Source organism: Bos taurus, chromosome 26 (genome assembly GCF_002263795.3).
Source record: "Bos taurus isolate L1 Dominette 01449 registration number 42190680 breed Hereford chromosome 26, ARS-UCD2.0, whole genome shotgun sequence".
Classification (NCBI taxonomy): domain Eukaryota; kingdom Metazoa; phylum Chordata; class Mammalia; order Artiodactyla; family Bovidae; genus Bos; species Bos taurus.
Window position 1 is genome coordinate 34,146,493 of NC_037353.1, and position 18,930 is coordinate 34,165,422.

At 45.4% G+C, this 18,930-nt stretch overlaps 1 protein-coding gene across 1 annotated transcript in view; it reads left to right on the top strand.

The window, feature by feature from the left end:
• Window positions 1–358: 358 nt before the first annotated feature.
• Window positions 359–18,930, top strand: part of CASP7 (caspase 7) — a 41,400-nt gene continuing 22,828 nt past the window's right edge. The window contains exons 1-2 of the mRNA XM_002698509.6: window positions 359–448; window positions 7,278–7,387. Coding sequence (XP_002698555.1) covers window positions 7,278–7,387 — 110 coding nt within the window. The 5' untranslated portion in view covers window positions 359–448. The remainder of the gene's footprint in view (window positions 449–7,277; window positions 7,388–18,930) is intronic.

Consider the following 18,930-nt stretch of genomic DNA (forward strand, 5'->3'; position numbering starts at 1 on the left):
GACACTGCGTGCGGCGGATTTGCAGAGCGCGCTCTTCGGGTCACTGGGAGCGCGATCGATTCTGCAAAAATTTCTCGGAGGAACTGCGCGCGCGGCGGCGGGATCCCTTTAGAGCTCTGCAAACTTTGCCCCGCATGCTCGCCAGCTTTGCCCCGGGCGCTCTCCGGGGACTGCGCGCGCGACGCTGGGCCAGCGCGGCTGGGTGCGCTCTCCGGGATAGGGCGCGCGGAGGCGCGGGGTTCCTGCGCGCGGCCGACGGTACGGACCGCAGGGTCCGGAGTCGGAGGCGGCGCACGCAGCCCCGCCCGGTCCGGGTCCAGCCCCGGGCGACTCCTCCCCCGGTTACGCTGGAGCTTTTAGTTTCGATTTCGTTCAAGCCGCCGCAGACCCTTGCAGAGGAGCGACGGAGACGTACGCCATCTCCAGCCGTCCGGTCGCCGTGGGAAAGGTAACTTCGGCCCCCGTCTCCGCCGGGCGTATCTCCCGTGGGCCGCCGCCCTTCCTTCTCCCGCTTTCCTCCCTTCCCGCCCGGCTGCCCTCTCGGTGTCGTTCCGAGCGCGGTCGTCGGGGGTTGGGTCCCTTCGGGCACAGCAGTAAAACTGGGGAAAGAAGGCTCTCCCCACCCCCAGCATCACCTACTTTGCTCAGTTAGTCCTCTCTTTCCTTCTAGCCCCCGGGCTCGGGACACTCGGTGCTATTCGGGCTTCGGAAAAGAAGGAGGGATGGACCTGGGAGGGCGAGAAGTGGGGTGGTGGTACCTGGGAGGGCGGGAGGGGTTTGTTCTCTCGTCTGGCTAACACAGGGGGCTTCCCGTGTCTGACAGCCCAGGGTTCCAGTCCCAGCGTCCCGCCTGTCAGCTGTGGGGCCTTGACCCTCTCTGTGCCTGTCTGTGAAATGGGTATGGTGGTGGGCCGAGAGGCTGAATGAGGTGATTGCAGTGCACAGCAGTGCCTCTGTCTGGGCTTAGCACACTACAGGTAAACTTAAGCCGCTGTCATCCTGCGGAGCTCTCTTGATTCCTTGAGGAAGTGGAGAAAGGCAGGACTCTCCGTCTGCAACCTTTAACCCTTGTATGCAAGTTTGCCTTTTATGGGGCAGTAAAATTACTTGCGAGTGATTTTGAGTAATCGCTGGGCCTTTTCCCTTGAACTCCTGGGCTGGCCAAGGACGTGGCCCTAACCTTTGTTTACTTACAGGCCATTTTATTCCTTCAGGGTCTTGGAGCCTGATGGCCGTCCAGGTCGCCAGCCACTGCCTGGTTTCATAGTCGACTTCCGCCTCCTGTTAGCTGTGTGGCTTTGGGCAGGTTATTTAACCTCTCTGAAAAAACCGAAGTTTCTTCTGTAATAGGCTCCAGCTTCCTGGCAGTGCTGTGAGCATCAGGGGACAGTAGAGTACTTCAGGGCCCAGCAGAAACCACCACCCTCTCCCCGCACAGGTGCTGGAGGTGAGCGGTGGAGGTACTCTGGGTGCCTTCTCTTTGAGCCTTTTAGAAAAATTGTCTTCACTGGGGCTAGGGTGAGGCACAAGTTGTATTATGTCACTTTTCAGGGGAAACAGCTGCAATAAAATTCAGATAATAGCTGGGAATTCTTACCAGCTATTCCCAGATAATAGCTGGAAATTCTTACCATATGTGGATTTCTTACTACATATGTATGAGTCACTTAAACCTGTGTAGAAATAATCACTAGGGTAACTTTTTTTTCAGTCTTCACAAAAGCTGTTTAAAATATTAATGTGATTTTTTTTCATGCTTTGTAGCATTCTTTCTTTTTTAATTAAAAAAAATTTTTTTTAACACCAAAACATTTTGTATTGGGGTATAGCCAATTAACAATGTTGTGATAGATTTAGGTGAACAGTAAACAGACTCAGCCATGCATATACATGTTTCTATTCTTTTTATATACCAGTGAGAGTTGACAGGAGAGTGTTGTCTTAGTCTTGAGTTCTCCAGACAGTGGTGATAATAGGGAGTATTTATCGAACGTTTAGACACCATGAAATTAGAACATTTAGCATCTTACATGCATTGTTCCATTCATCCTCACAGCCATGTGTGACTTAGGCATCACTGTTTTCCCATTTTACAGATGAGGAAACTGAGGCTTGGAGACATTGAGTACTTTGTTCAAGCGCGTGCATGTGTGCTAAGTGGCTTCAGTCGTGTCTGACTCTTTGCAATCCTATGGACCATAGCCCACCAGGCTTTTCTGTCCATGGGATTCTCTAGGCAAGAATACTGGAGTGGGTTGCCATGCCCTCCTCCAGGACTTTGTTCAAGGTCCCGTGGCTAATATAGGTGGAAGTGCTGATTTACACCCCTGGCCTGCAGTTCACCGTGACTAGGCTCTCAGCCACCTTCCTGAGTCCCTTTGATTCCGTTGTCTGTCCCATGTCAACAATTTAGTCAGGGCCCTGAAGGATTTAAAATGTTTAAGTACATTTCAGTTGTGATGTTAATAAAGAAATATTTATTGAGTGCCTGTTGTATACCTGGCACTTTTCTATGACCGAGACAAAAAAAAAAAAGAAAAAAAAATGATTAAGATAACTTCTCAAATGACAAATAAGAGTCCTAGTGGATAATAGTAAGAATAATAATAATAACTGAGTGCCTGGCATTGCTAATGCTGTATGTGTATTAAATATTAATTTATTAAAAAGAAGATAGATATGTTTGACAATTGAATAAGCTATATATTCCCCCAAATGACTGACTAGTCTTTGCAGCCTTAGCCTTACAGCAGGAATGAATACAAGAAAACGACGCCAGACATGCTCTCTCCAGTTAGCGGACCGAGATAGGCCTGGATTATCTTGGGCTTCAAAGAGAAGTGTAAATAAAAGGTCAACACCAAGCCTTGGCTTAACTGAAATGATGGGACCAAGAGCAGGCACCCCACTCGGTCACCCAGTTCACTCTGGGTGAACTTTGCATCCACCAGAAATTAAGGCCAGCCTCGGAGGAATAAGACAGTCACTGAATGTTTAGCCTTACAGATACAAGAATGAAGCTCCAGCTCACTGCCTCATTTTAGACACATGTTCTAAACGTTTAGAAGGGTCTCTCAGTGCCCCCCTAGACAGTGTTCAGCCTCAGGCCAGAAAAATGCTATAGGTGTCAAACAGAAGACCCTTCTGGCTTAGTGTTTGCAAAGAAAGCTCTGGAGATCTTCCTCCCTCTGAGCTGTGGAAATCAGCCTGTCACTTACGTCCAAAGCCCCTTTCAAGTGTCAGGGAGGGATGAGGGGTTTACGTTGCTCCCCTCTGTCGATGGAGCGTGTTGGATGCTTGATGGGCATGCATTTCGCTGCCTCCCTCACTTCCACCCTCTCTGCTTCCGCTTTTCAGACCGCAGGTCAAGAGTAAAAGTGTGAAAGTGTTATTCGTTCAGTCGTGTCCAACTCTTGGCGACCCCATGAGCTATAGTCCGCCAGGCTCTTCTGTCCATGGGATTGTTCAGGCGAGAATACTGCGGTGGGTTGCCATTTCCTTCTCCAGGGGATCTCCCCGACCCAGGGAATGAACCCGGGTCTCCTGCACTGCAGGCCGACTCTTCACCATCTGAACCACCAGGAATACCAGGTCAAGAGAAGCTTCCCTAATTCCTTTGGGGCTTGGTCAGGTCCTTGCTCTGACCACAAGTGGCCCTGATCATGGTTGTCAACGTTCATGCAATGCGTCGATGCCTGTCTCTCAGCAAGGCAGGGCCAGGTCAGATGTCTCCCGGACTCCTAGTACGCACCTGGTGCATTGAACTTCCGGGAACTTGTATCCGTATATTGATATATAGATATAATGGTCTATATAATGGTCGCATTGTTTTATCATCAATCATATATCCTAGGTTCATTCTTTAAGAGTAGCCTTAGCATTAATATGTGATTCTTTCTGACTTACTTCACTCTGTTTGACAATCTCTAGGACAAAAGACTTAAGGCTTCAACACCACATGTCAAAGTTATCTTTTTCTGGTGGATTTTGTATAACATTAACTTGTTAATTTTGAAAATATCTCCTTGCTTTACTAATAATGATCCACAAGTAACTAAGTCTGTGTGAAGGAGATGAAATAAAAATGATTGTGTTTTCTACATGTCTATACTTAACATCGGAGAAGGCAATGACACCCCACTCCAGTACTGTTGCCTGGAAAATCCCATGGATGGAGGAGTCTGGTAGGCTGCAGTCCATGGGGTCACACAGAGTCAGACACGACTGAAGCGACTTAGCAGCAGCAGCAGCAGCATACTTAACATGCTTTTGAATTGTGGTGTTGGAGAAGACTCTTGAGAGTCCCTTGGACTGCAAGGAGATCCAACCAGTCCATTCTGAAGGAGATCAGCCCTGGGATTTCTTTGGAAGGAATGATGCTAAAGCTGAAACTCCAGTACTTTGGCCACCTCATGCGAAGAGTTGACTCATTGGAAAAGACTCTGATGCTGGGAGGGATTGGGGGCATTAGGAGAAGGGGACAACAAAGGATGAGATGGTTGGATGGCATCACCAACTCGATGGACATGAGTCTGAGTGAACTCCGGGAGTTGGTGATGGACAGGGAGGCCTGGCCTGGTGCGATTCATGGGGTCACAAAGAGTCGGACACAACTGAGCGACTGAACTGAACTGAACTGAGCTGATACTTAACATCCATTTCCTCTTGATATGGGTTATCTCTGTTTTTGAGAAACGGTTTGGGTCCTAATCTGAAAAATCTTAACTGCCTCCCAATCGGAAACAGCTTGCTGTCTATGGTTGGGTGTTCATTATGTGTTGAGAAACAAGATGGCCATCAGACTTCTCACTGTCCTTGTAGAGATCTGGTCACGGAACTCACTCTCCCTGTCACTTCTCACTGTCCAGCTGACCCCTAAATAAGCTGCAAGGTGAAAGGATAATACCACTCAGGGCTACAGGGTCAGCGCTTTGCCATCTTGGACGCCTCCCCCCATCTAGATTCCTTCTGCCCCCTCCAAAAGTCATTGCTTGTGCTCTGGGGCACAGTCAGATAGATACCTTCTTATTTTCCAACTGGGTGAAAATTTCTGGGGGTGAGGCTGATAGGAGTACAGACCTGCAGCTGCCACCTGTGACCCCACGATCGCTGAGACTGAAACCAGAGTCTGGGGAGGTTTCGCTTTGTTACAAAAGGCCACGCCCTTTACAGGAAAGGACCCAGGATTTGGTTTAGGAGAAAGAACTCTAGTACAGGCTCTGTTTCTGACCAGCTGTGTCACTTTTAGCTAATTCTCTTCCTTTGGGGTGTTTGTTTCTTCCAACTTCCCATTCAATGAATATTTGTTTAGCAAATAGTTTATGAGTGCCAGCTGCCTCTGTCAGGATGAACTTACATTGTCATGTTTGACAATGTCAAGCAATAAGTAGAATGCTGATAATCAAGACAAATACAAGGACTGTAAAGGGACTGGGGAAGGGAAGGAGCTGGGGAGGTAGATGTAATCAGGGAGGACCTCCCAGCAGAGGTACCATTGAACCGAATTCTGAAGATGGAGAACTAGCCATCTGGCCAAAGATGGCTTGTCCAGCAAAGGTTTGGGTGATGACTTCCAGACTGAAAGAACCATAAGCCCTGATGGAACATGATGGGCCCAGGGATGCTCAGACCCTGGGAGGCTGAATGATATGTTGGTGAGGGCTGGGCTCTGAGTGTTGTTGCTGGCTTCAGTTCTGAGTTTGGTTCACTAGTTACTTAGCCTGGGGCCAGTTACAGCTTTTTCTAACCTCTTGTTCCTCACGTGTCAAAGGCAGTGATCCTAGGGCTGATCTAATAGTATTTGTATGCACGTGTGCTAAGTTGCTTCAGTCGTATCTGACACTTTATGACCCTGTGGACTGTAGCCCCACCAGGCTCCTCTGTCCTTGGAATTTTCCAGGCAGGAGTACTGGGGTAGGTTGCCATGCCCTCCTCCAGGGGATCTTCTCAATCCAGGGATCCAACCCCCATCTCTTATGTCTCCTGCACTGGTAGGCAGGTTCTTTACCACTGGCATCACCAGGGAGATCCCGACATCATTTGGGAGAGTATTAAATAAGATAATACTTAGAAAGCGATTAGCTCGGCAAATAATAAATGTGAGTTTTAATTTTTATTATTGTTAATTTTGCTACTTAAAGTAAGGGAAGTAGTAGGTGAGTAGGAGATTCTGTTGTTGTTTGGTTGCTTAGTTGTGTCCGACTCTATGCCAGTCCAGGGACTATAGCTCACCAGGCTCCTCGGTCCCTGGGATTTCCCAGCAAGGATACTGGAATGGGTTTCCATTTTCTCCTCCAGGGAATCTTCCCAACCCAGGGATCAAGCCCCTTGTCTCCTGCTTTGGCAGGTGGATTATTTACCTCTTGAGCCACCTAGGAAGTCCCAGGGGATCCTGTTGGCTAGTAATTATCCTACATCAGGGGTTAGTGAATCTTTTTTAAAGGGCCAGGTGGTAAATATTTTAGGCACTTCAGGCCACATGATGTCTGTCACAGTCATTCAGTTGTGGTTGTGGTGGGAAAGTAGCCATCGACAATATGTAAATGAATGGATGTGACTGTGTTCCAATTAAACTTTATTAACGAAAACAGATGGTGAGTATGTAGTGTGAGATTTTTAGCACTGAACACGTGTATGTAGGAAAGAAGGTCACAAATCAGTAACTTTAGCTTCAACCTTACAAAATTAGAAAAAGGAAGAACAAATAAAACTTAGAGAATCCCCAAAGGAGGAAAACAGATGGTAGGCCATAGTTTGTCATCTACTCTAGTAAGAGATGAGCTTCCCAGGTGGCTCAGTGGTAGAGTCTGCCTGCCCGTGCAGGAGACACAATAGGCTTGGGTTTGATTCCTGGGTCAGGAAAATCCCCTGGAGAAGGAAATGGCAAGCCACTCCAGTATTCTTGCCTGGAAAATTCCATGGACAGAGGAGTCTGGCGGGCTACAGTCCATATGATCCCAAGGAGTGAGACATGACTGAGCAACTAGTAAACCAGTACTAGAAAATCATGGATGCTGGATTAGAAGCTCCCAGAGGGACAAGGACTTTGCTTTCTTTGCAGCTGTGTATCCAGACTCTGGAGGGAAGCCTGAAGTAGAGCTGGCACTCGAGCACTTGAATGAGTTATTGGTATGGCAGCCCTGGAGCCCAGATAGGCAATACTGATCATCTCTAGGCTTAAATAAAAACTGTGTCACTGAATGAGTGTTATTTAAAACATCATGAGGCCAGTGATGCCACTGGGTACCAATTTTCTGGTTGTTTTTTTTTCCTTCCAGATGGCAGACGATCAAGGCCATATTGTGGAGCAGGGGGCTGAGGATCCCGCAAACAATGATACAGTTGATGCAAAGCCAGACCGGTCCTCTTTTGTCTCATCGATCTTCAGGTAAGTTTCCTTTCTCGCTGAGTTAAAGAGGAACCCTGGGTCACTTCAGCCTGTCACGCCTCTGTCATCTCCACTCACCCATGCAGAAGGGGGGCCTTCGGGGAGGAAGCCTGTGCTGTGCATGGGAGATTTGTGCGGAATCCTGCTGCTGTGTATGACAACACTGGGGTCCCCCTGTGCACTCCCCTATCTCCAGGGTAGGCCCAGGTGTGGGGGAGCCCAGCTCCCCATCAGAGGTAAATTGCAGCCAGCCTCCTTTGAGAAAAAGCATGGATTATTACTGCTGCCAGTTGGGACCAGGCTTGGCTGAAAGGCCGAACTGGGGACCATGGGATAGGAGATTTTAGGGTAGCACCCTGCTGATTCCTACCGTTTCCTTTTCCTTTTTTCACTTCTTAAATCCTGAGCTTTACATTTAATAATAACAGCTTCCTTTATTAAGCTTTTGTATGCCAGCTTAGTATTGCATGTAATCCTCACAACCCCAGGAGATGGTTTTGTTGTTACCATCACTTAGCAGGTAAGTAAACTGAGACATTATGAGGTTTAGTAGCCTGCCTTTGCGATGGCAGTGAATAACTGGTAGAGCTGAGATTAGAATCCAAGTAGCACCAGCACTGCTCACTTAGCACCTCTGCTGTGCTTTCTACTTAAAAGTAGGGCTGCAGGGAAGTGGAGGAGCCCCTTACCTGCCCTCCTTAACATTGGTCATGGAAGGGCAGTGAGTGGGGCTCCCTGGCAAGAGGCAGGGATGGTCTGTGGTCAGAAGCATCAGCCTTCTTGCTAGCTCCTAAACCAAGCCCCACGTTGGAGAGACAGTGAGGGGGATAAAGTCTGAGGTTAGGGAGTGCTCCCCAGCAGTGCTCCGGAAGGGAATTGCTGGTGACAAGGGGCATTCTAGCTCCCTGCAACATCCCACAGAGAGCCTTGGGTCACATCATCCCAAACAAGGCTCAGAAAAGTGGGAAGACCTCAGCATCCTAGATCTGCATTCCATTGGCACTGGTTGCCATTTAGGGCCAAAGATATCCCATGAGACGACCAGAAAATACAGCTCCAATTGCTAAAAACTTTTCAAAGTCATGAGGTCAGGTGGTCCAGGCTGAACCATTCCCCAATGCAGTGGCCTTCAAATGTTTCTGCTCACATACCCCCCCCCCAAATAATGTAAAACTAAGACACACACCTCCCCATACACTTTAAGGTGACATATAAATTTCTTGTCAAAATATTTGCAAAGGATGTAATAGTATTTCTGTTTTCCCGTCTCTCTCGAGTATTCAGGTTAAGTAGATTGCCTCTAAGTAAAAGAGAAACTGGAATCATGTAATAGTCATTTCAGAAGTCTTAGTAAAGCCTTTTGTTATACTTCCCAGAAATTATGAAAATGAAAAGGGTGTTCTCAAGACTAACATTTAAAAATCATCCCTTTGAGTGTATGGAGTCTAATTCTTTAGTAATTTAACCCATTAGAAAGGTTCGTGAACAAGCTGTCCTGTAACATCTAGAATTTTTATATTTCTTTTTTTTCCCCTCGAACCCTTTTTTTTATTGTCTCTGTCCACAGTATTTTATTCTGATGTAATAGATTTAGTTGCTTGAAAGTCTTTTATTGATCACCTCATCATACATTTCTTTAACATATATATTTTTTCAGGTTTTATGAGTATTGAGTATGTTTTATGAGTATTTATGAGTTTTATGAGTATTTGAGTATTTTTATGATTTTATGATTTATGATTTATGATTTTATGATTTATGATTTTATGATTTATGATTTTATGATTTATGATTTTATGAGTATCACCTCATCATACATTTCTTTAACATATATATTTTTTCAGGTTTTATGAGTATTGAGTATGTTTTATGAGTATTTATGAGTTTTATGAGTATTTATGAGTATGAGACATTTTTCCAGGTTTTATGAGTATTGAAAGAAATTTCTCCTAAACTAAGTTATTGTTTTTTATTGACAGTTGATCAGAACAAATAAATGTTGATAAATTGTTAGTGCTGTTAAATAATTTTTCATAGAAATAATGATCAAATATGGGAGGGGAGGGCATTTGAAAAGCTAGTTTGTGATTAAATGGACAAATAATACTTTTTGCTAGAATAAGAAAGAGTTTCGTATCATCATTTTTTCCTGTTTTTCATTTTTAGAGATAGACATGCTGAGAAACTGTGAATAAGTACATGGGATGGCAGCAGTTTTGTGATAATGTCACTTAATTCTTTCAGTTCTTTCTGAGTTCTGTGCCGAACACGACAGCTCAATTAGCTCTTTCTTCAGTTGTATTGAAAATAAAGAATTGGAAAGTATCTGACTTACAAAATAAATTGTTATTCAACCCTTGAGACCTTTAATTTTTTTCAGTTTCTGGGAAGTACACCAAAAAGACTTGATCAAAACTCCTCAAATAACTATTAATTCAACCTGTTTCTTTTTTACTTAAAGGCAACTTGTTTAACCCAAAATGCTCCAATAGATAGAAGATAATTAAAATTGCATTAATAAATATTAGTCAGTATCGTTTTGGTGAGATGCTTTTACCCTGGATGCTGTTTGTTTATTTTTGAAAACTGGTCCTTTCTCCTCATGAACTGCTCTCCTTCTCTCTTCTCCACCTGAGTTGTTGACATTGTTCTCCAACAGTCACCCAAAACCAAATGGAAATAAGGAAGGAAGGAAAAGGCACAAAGCCCGGTGCTGGGCTTTATTTATTCACTTATTTGTGATTAAGTGTTTACTTTGCTCTCCCAGGACTCTAGCTCAGAAGTGATAGCGTCTTTGGGAATAATCAGGGTGTTAAAATCCTTAAATGAGAGTCACCCACTCTCATTTCATCTTATCATGTGTATTTTTAAATATTTTTTGATATATAATTGGATCTAAACAGTCCAGTGTGGCCCCAAACAGCCCTATTTCTAATGCCATCCTTCACCCTGATCAGACTCTTGTATAAGTATTAATAACGAGCCCCTGCCTCCTACTTCAGCACACCTCAATGCGAGCCAGGGAGACACATGGACACTGATGTTTGGCCCTTTGTCAGATCATGTGGCAGTTTCTAGGTCATCTAAGATTCAGGGTAGGTGAGAAGTCCACCCTTTTCTTCTGTTGGCAAGATGGGAGTTCATAGAGGGGAGGTGGTAGCATACTCAAGCAGACCAGTTTTAGGAAAAATACAAATGGAAACTGAGGATCTGGCAATTCATTCACTTAAAAATGTCTTGTTTGCATCCCTCGGAAAGTCTTCGAGCACCCTGGTTGGAGACCACTGCCTAGAAGACCCATCATCTGGCACAAAATAGGTGTGGTCTTTGATGCCGGGGTTTTTTACCCCCCTAAATTCTTTGGAAAGGTAAATAAGCCTGGATATAACCTATATTCTGGCCCACTACACCTTTTTTATGTATTAGTTTCTCAGTCGTGGTCAGACTTTTTGCAACCCCATGGACTGTAGCCCACCAGGCTCCTCTATCCATGGAGTTCTCCAGGCAAGAATACTGGAGTGGGTAGCCATTCCCTTACTCCAGGGGATCTTACCTTTTTTATAGTGTGGCTGATATTAACATCAGCCTTCATATTATCAAAATAAACAGTAAGTACCCTTGAAAAATATTTAAATTAAATTCCATCTTCTGAACTGCCTATTTTAGTTATATGAATTGCATCCATAATTGTTGACTTACTAAACAGTATTCAAGCTACATTAAATGTCAATTTAATGTTGTCTTCATCCAGGTTGTGAAATATTGTTTATTTTCTCTGCCTTCAGTCAGATCTGACCTGTACCCATGTTAGATAAACACCAGCCACCTACCAAAGAGTCAGTTAAAATTCAAGTAAAATGTGTGACAAACGCTTAAAATTTAGATTTTTCCTCCCTTTTTTTGTTTGATTTTTTTTTGTTATTTAACTTTAATAGGATAGAAGTTTCTTTCATCTAGTAAAGTATCTTTAAAATTAACCACTTGAGATATCATTTCGGTCAGTAATTGATTATTTCATTTGTTCATTCATTTTTTAAAATGTATTCCTTACTTTTGGCTGTGCTGGGTCTCCATTGGGAGGTAGTTCTGGTTGCAGTGTGTGGGTTTCTCATTGCAGTGGCTTCTGCTGTTGTGGAGCGCAGACTCTAGGCACGTGGGCTCCAGTAGTTGTGGCACTTGAGCTCTGTTACTCCACCACATGTGGAATCTTCCTGGACCAGGGATCGAACCAGTGTCCCCTGCATTGGCAGACAGATTCTTATCCACCGAGCCACCAGGGAAGTCCCATTCAGTAAATATTTGCAGAGTGACTGAGAGAACATAAGTCCTTTGCAGCAAGTCCCATAGTTGACTAGTGGCAGAGCCAGGATTTGAACCTTTACTCACCTGCCTCTCAACCTTTACTCATGAGCTCTCAACCACCACTCTCAGTTGCCACCTGTTTGTGCCAGGTCCTGTGTTTGGCCCTGGGTTTGCAGCGGGCAAGCAGACCCACATGCTAGTGTGGTCTCTGCCTCAGACATTCACACTCTGACCACCACTCTCAGTCGCCGCCTTTACGTGCCAGGTCCTGTGTTTGGCCCTGGGTTTGCAGCCGGCAAGCAGACCAACATGATCAGTGTGGTCTCTGCCTCAGACACTCACACTCTGGTAGGGAAACCACACATGGAACCAGTAACTGAAGTGTGATGGTGTCAGGAGTGGGCAGAGCAGAGATGGGGAGAGATTGGCCGAGCCGGATTTTAGAAGGACTTGTCTACAGGTCACAGAAAGGATCTGGAATTGGTTCTAAGGATGGGGAGGTCACTAAAGGGTTTAAGCCGTAGAGTGACTTGATCGATAATACCTACAGAAACCCACAAGATCACCCAAGCTGCAGCACGGAGGGGGATGCTCTGAAGAGGGGTTTGTGGGGAGAGGAAGCAGGTTAGGAGTTCCCCAGGCAGAGTGGATGGTGTAGATGGAGCGGGACGGAGGCCTCCAGAGCTTCTGAGAGATAGAAGTTGTCAAACTTTGACCGAATGGAAGGAGAAGCCAGAGAAGAGATTGACAAGAGGAAAGTGAACCTGGATCCCAGGGAGTGTTGAAGGTGGCTCGTGCCACCTAGCTGAGCCCTCTAGCTCAGCAAAGGGGTAAAGCCCTTTCTATCTCCAATGTCACGGTGATAGCACCGAGGCAGCATTTGCTGCCTTTCAGTGCTTCCTGCTTCAGACCGTGCCTGCTGCCTGTGGCTTTGCTGACCAAAACCTCGTGAGAAACTTGGATGGTGTCAGAGACCTCGTATATGATGGGGTGAAACTCCAAGTGTGATTAAGACAGGATAATATGAAGCAAAGAGGGAGTGTCCCTTATCACACCTGGCCCATGGACACCCACACTTACCGTCTGTGCTTTATGGATTCTGACTGGGGTTGTAATTCGGTAACTGGGGTGAACACAGCCCTAGATACTGGTTGTTTCCTGCAAGTCTGGCAGGTGTGTGGCAGCCCCTCCGTGGTTCCCTCTGCAGAGTGTGGGGAACTTTGCATCCCTCACGCCAGAGGGGTGGGTGCAGCCTGTGGTGTGGGAGTGTTGCTGCTGCCCTGGGTGCTCCCTGCAGCTGATGGCAGGCATCTTCCCTCCTGGCCCATCCCCAGGTCCCTTCTCTAGGTGTCAGAATTGCAGGAAGGTAAAGCAGTGGACTGGATGGACATGAGTTTGAGCAAGCTCCGGGAGTTGGTGATGGACAGGGAAGACTGGCGTTCTGCAGTCCATGGAGTCACAAAGAGTCGGACACGACTGAGTGACTGAACTGAACTGAAGGCAGTGGCGGGGGCAGTAGCACCCCATCTGTCTCTAATTGAGGACCCTCACCCTCCACTGGAAACCCCAAGGACTCCAGGAAACAAAAAGACCTCTCTTTTCTCCCCAGAAGTCTGGGTGGGATGGACGCAGTGACCTAGGTAGTCCCAGGCCCTTAGACTTGTCTTGGTTTTTTGTCTCACTGCCACTAGATGGCATGACAGCATCGTTTTATTTCCATTTCATTGCATTCATGCTCTGTCATGTCTGACTCTTTGCAACCCTATGGACTACAGCCTGCCAGGCTCCTCTGTCCATGGGATTTTCCAGGCAAGAGCACGGGAGTGGGTTGCCATTTCCTTCTCCAGGGGAATCTTCCCGACCCAGGGATCGAACCCAGGTCTCTTGAACCATCAGGGAAGCCCATTTCTTTGGGCCCTGAGTAAGTGAAGTCCCTCAATCGTATTCGATTCTTTGCAGCCCCATGGACGGTAGCCTACCAGGTTCCTCTGTCCATGGGATTTTCCAGGCAAGAGTACTGGAGTAGGTTGCCATTTCTTTTTCCAGAGTAAACCAGACTGTTCCTTAATTCGTATTTCTTAAAACACAAAACTTTATTAAAATGTCTTCTACTTATCTGATTACTGAAATACACTTGGAAAAGACAGAGAACCTCAAAGTAAAAATATTTAGAATGTAAAATTTAAATTAGTAAAATGCTTGGACTTAGTAACTATATTCCAATAATTTTTTTTAATAAAATAGAAAAAGTTCCATTAAAAATTGTTTTAAATGAGTTAGAAGAAGTAAGTGCTGTGTGCTGTCTGTTCTGCACCTGTGAATCTAACCAACTGTGGATTAAAAATTTGGGAAAGGGGGTTTCAGAAAGGTTCAAAAAGCAAAATGGATTTGCAGAGTACCAGCAACTATTCACACAGCATTTACATTGTTTTAAGTATTATGTAAGTAATCTAAGGATAATTTAAAGTATAAGGGAGGATATGCCTATATTATATGCACACGGTGCTAAGTCGCTTCAGTCATGTTGGACTCTTTGCAACCTCCTGGACTGTAGCCCATCAGGTTCCTCTGTCCATAGGATTCTCCAGGCAAGAATACTGGAGTGGGTTGCTATTCCCTTCTCCAGGGGATCTTCCCAACCGGGGACTGAATCCCCATCTCTTAGGTCTCTTGCTTTGGCAGGCAGGTTCTTTACCACTGTTGCCACCTGGGAAGCCCTATATGCAAATACTACCCCATTTTAAACACCGTACTTGAGCATCCAAGGACTTTGGTATCCTCAGGGATTCCAGAACCAATCGCCCTCAGATACGAAGGGACAACTGTGTGTGTGCCATCTATGTTCATTATGAGCCATCATTTTTGAACAAGACTTCGTGTCATCTGAGCACTGGAAGAAGGATCTCTCTTGATATTAACAGTAACCCTAGGTCCTAGCCCAGGTTACCTGCCATCCGTGTTAATGATGTGGTCCCTGCTCTGGGTATAAACTCAAGCTCTTAATGAATATCTAGGCACAGCTAAAATAGTTGGTAACCAGGAATAGCTGTTCACAGAATTGTAGAGTATTGGGAGCTGCATGAGGCTGGGAGAGGAAGGATGGGGGCAAGCTGGAGGAGGATGGACTTGTCAGAATAGACAGTGGGTTATCAGGGGACGGGAAGAGCCTGCCTGGTGGGGAGTGGGGGTAGGGCACAAAGCCACAGGGGAGTGATGGTCAGGCCAGGCCACGCAGCACAGGTCTCAGTGGAGGCCCTTGAACAGGGTGAGTTTTGTCCCAGTGGCACCACTGGAAGCCATGGCAGATACAAAACCAAGCCCTGTCCAGTAGCCTGGAAGATACCCCCTCCCAGCAACACTGCAGCTGAGAAATCAGAGACTCCTTTCTGAGCTCTGCCCAAGGTCACTATTAAAGGAAATAAAAAACGCAGAAAACAGATTGCACAGGCTCTCAAATTTCCCCGGGGCCTTGGTGGAGCCAGGGGTGTCCCTGCCAAGGGGTGTGTTTATCCTTCCAGTTCCTGAGTGAGGAGGGCAGGAGAAAAGGCTTGTTTTCGAAGCTTGATAAATTCCCTACTTTGAGGCTCTGGCTCAGATCCCATGGGCTTTCCCCTCTGTGTCATCTCTGTGGTCCAACTTTTGTCCTTCCTGGAGTGTGTTTCATAAATAGCACTTGGTTGTAATTCTTCTTTCTCCTGGGCTGCAGCTTGAGTTGCTCCACCAGTAAGTGTTATATGTAAACAGGTCCCTATTTTGTTTTAAAAAAGTGTTATTTGTGTGGTTATAAGAAAGATCCAGGTGGCCTGCCTGTTCATTTGGAGGAGGGGTGTGCGAATTGGAGAAAAGAAGGGACAAAGCAGACATTAACTCATTCCAAAGACTGTGTCCCTAATTAAGCAAAAGTCATTCAGTCATACTCATTGATTGAAAGAGACCAGGTCCAAGCACCCTAAGAGAAAAAGAACTTTAAAATATAGCCAGGCAGTTTACATTTTCAGTAAAGGTAGCCTTCAAGTTCAGACACTGGAATCCTGGAGGCCTGTCTCCCCATTTTTTATATAAAGAGTAATCATGGTTTAATGATGTAGTTGAAGCAGTGATGGTATTGCTTAAAATGACAGCCGTGGTGGTGTAGAGTTGGACAACTCAGGTTCAGATCCTGGCCCTGAGTCCCACTCTAGTTGAGCAACTAGAGCAAATGTTTTGGCTTTCTTGAGCCTCAGTTTCCTCATCTGTGTGGGAGAAATATCAATACCACCCACTGGGTTGTTTGTGAGAATTAAAGGACATGATGAGGGAAAAATCTTAGAACCGTAATTTCAAACCAGAGAACTCCTTGAAAGGTAATTTATCCAGGTCCCCTTCTGTAATGATCAAAGAAAGTGAAGACCAGAGAGGTTAAGTCCTCTGTTCACAGTCACCCAGCAAGACCAAGACCCGGGTCTGACTTGGGGGCACTGCATCAAGTACCGTCCACAAGTGCAGTGACATCGAGCTATTCAACCATATTAATCCACCAGCGGGGCGGTTTTTTTCTTCCACCCAAGTGGGTCAGCAAATTTAATTCTTCATTGAAACTGCTCCCTTTCTGCTTCACTTCAGCTGAGGGATGGTATACAGACAGCATTTCAACAGGGCTAGCGATGGGCTTTCTGATAAAGGGGGCCACGTGACCGTTTCAGGAGCAGCGAGCCACACCTCTGAAACATGATCAGGCAGTCTAAAACTCTGAAGCCATAACTTCTACATGTATAGATGATTGCTCTTCTAGAAGAGAAATAATGAAGCTATAAAGTTAACAGAGAAAGTGAGAAAGGAGTTTGGGAGAGAATGGATACATGTATATGTGTGGCCAAGCCCCTTCGCTGGTCACCTGAACAGCGTTGTTCATTGGCTATACCCCAATACAAAATAAAAGGTTTTTTAAAAGGTGAGAAAGGCAGGTAAATAGTAATAGAACTTTTCAAACGCCGTTAGCATAGAAGTCCAGTAATAGAAAAGTACTATGAGAATAAGACCCATTGTTTCTCAAGGGAGCTTGTAGTCACAGTAAGAAATGTGCATTATGGCCTAGCATGATCAAACCCCAGCTCGCTGGTGCTTAGGGCTTTCTGTCTGGCCTACAGCTGTTAAGATGACTCTGTAAACTCCGCGGCTGAAAGTGGAAGAGGTAGATGAAGTGCTTGTAAGAGAATCAAAACGAAGTGTCTGAGCTGTTCTCAGTTCTGGAGCCTGCAGCCACAATACAGATACCATTGTGTCTCCCACTTTGTTCTAGGCTATTTAAAGAGAATTCGGTCCTTTATTTCCCCTGAATGATTAAGTCATTTATCAGTTTGTATTGCCAGAGGTCTCTATTCTTTTTTCAAGGAGGAAGTTGGAAATATGGAGGCTGGTAATTCTTCTCCTTAGCCTGACTTTAAACTGACTTTGTTTCCCAATGGAAGTGTATTTTTGCAAATGTAGTTTCAGAGAAGGAATGGAGCCAGTTTCCTCTCCTTCACAAACCTGAGGATGGGAAGTGATTAGGAGGTTTGCCCAGGAGAGCAGATGTTGTAACTCGACTTCATCAGCTTCACACCTTTCATTGACTGTGACCTTGAACCAGGAAATTGAGAACAGCACTGCTGAGCTGTTTGCTTAATAATCTGGGTTTTTATGTGTTCGCCTCTTCCTCATTGCATTTGGAGGAGTGAAAGGGGAAAATTATAGTCATTTCCTGAACCATTTGCTTTTTTCAGGACCCTTGAAAAATGATTATATGCCTTACTTGAAAATTAAGGTGCCTGGTATACATCTGTGGTCTTTAGTTTTATTACTTACAGTACTATCTTGAGTATCTTGATAAGGAAAAAAAATAACCTTAATGAATTTGAACTCTGATTGAACACACACTCACTTCCTACTTTCATTCACTTACATAAAATTTTACACCTTTTCGCAGTTCCTGTGTGTGCTGTTTTGCCACCTTTTTGTGCATTTGACACTTCGGTGGGTTGCCTGCATCTGCATGCTCATCACTTTAAATAGCTGTGTAGTATTTTATTCTGCCTATCCTCTGTCCCCTGCTCGGCCATTGTCCCATCGTTTCTAGTTTTTCACGCTTAAAAATGGTGCTGCTGGCTGCATCTTCGTGGAAGTGTGTGGGTTTTCCCTTGGGACCCCAAGTTCCTAGAAAGTCACTTTTTCTCTAGGGAGCCGTCCGGGAATGGGGAGGAGGCAGCCACGTGGAGCCTGGGCATTTCTGCCGGTCAGCAGAGAAGGGGGAGGCCAGTGTGATGTTCCCAGCCCCAGTGTGAATGGTCCTATGGAAAAGTCCAGCGTGCAGTTCACTGCTGATTCAGTCACAGGCCTTCAGGGCCGGGCGGACTGTGCCAGTCTCCTGCCCCTGCTGAGCTCCGAGCATGTTGAGTTTTTATTATTTCAGGGAAGAAGGAAACTCGCTGCCGGTCATCGCAGGGCGAAGTGTAGTTCTGATGCAGAGGGGGGTGCTTTCGGATGGAGACATGAGGTACCACCTTCACTCTTTTCCTTCCTGTTGGTCTTGTTCTGTGCCTTGGTGTGTCCCAACCTGGGGATGCCCTCTCCTTAAATCTTGAAACCATGAATGAATCATCGCAAAAATATTTAGACAAAGCAGCTATGAAAACCAGAGCTCTGGTTCCGATTGAAGCAGCCCTTGGGAATTGTGTGCCTGGTGGTGTGTTTACTTTGGTGCTGATGAATGTCTGCAAACAGAGCTACTGGGAATCCTATTCATGGAGACACTTTAGAAAATAAATAGGAGCGGGTTTGGGTGCTTATATATTCCCTTCCAAATATAGAAAGGTATAATTCACATTTTGAGCAGCCTAGGGGATCTGTAAGAAGATAAAACCTGTATTTATTCACTCTGGTGATGGGGAAAATAATACTTGTGCCGAGTGTATTATAAAAATTTATTGTGCGCCTTCTGAGGTTTTTTACTTCTTTGTAAAGTAGGCACAGTATTTTTATCCTATAATGTTTTCTGGTACGAGTGACTGTGGATTCTTCAAGGAAGTCTTTTTGTATAAATAACCATCGGAGCTTGGTTGTAATTCTTTGCCTCTTGATGTTGCTGAAATGACTGAGTTGGCTGTGCACTGTGAAATTTGAGGTTCTGAAAAACGGCTCTCAATCTAAGAGGTTAGAATTATCTAGTTCCTTCCTGATAATCAGTGCTGGCATTAGCTGTGTTCCTAGCAGAGATTTGAGCTTAC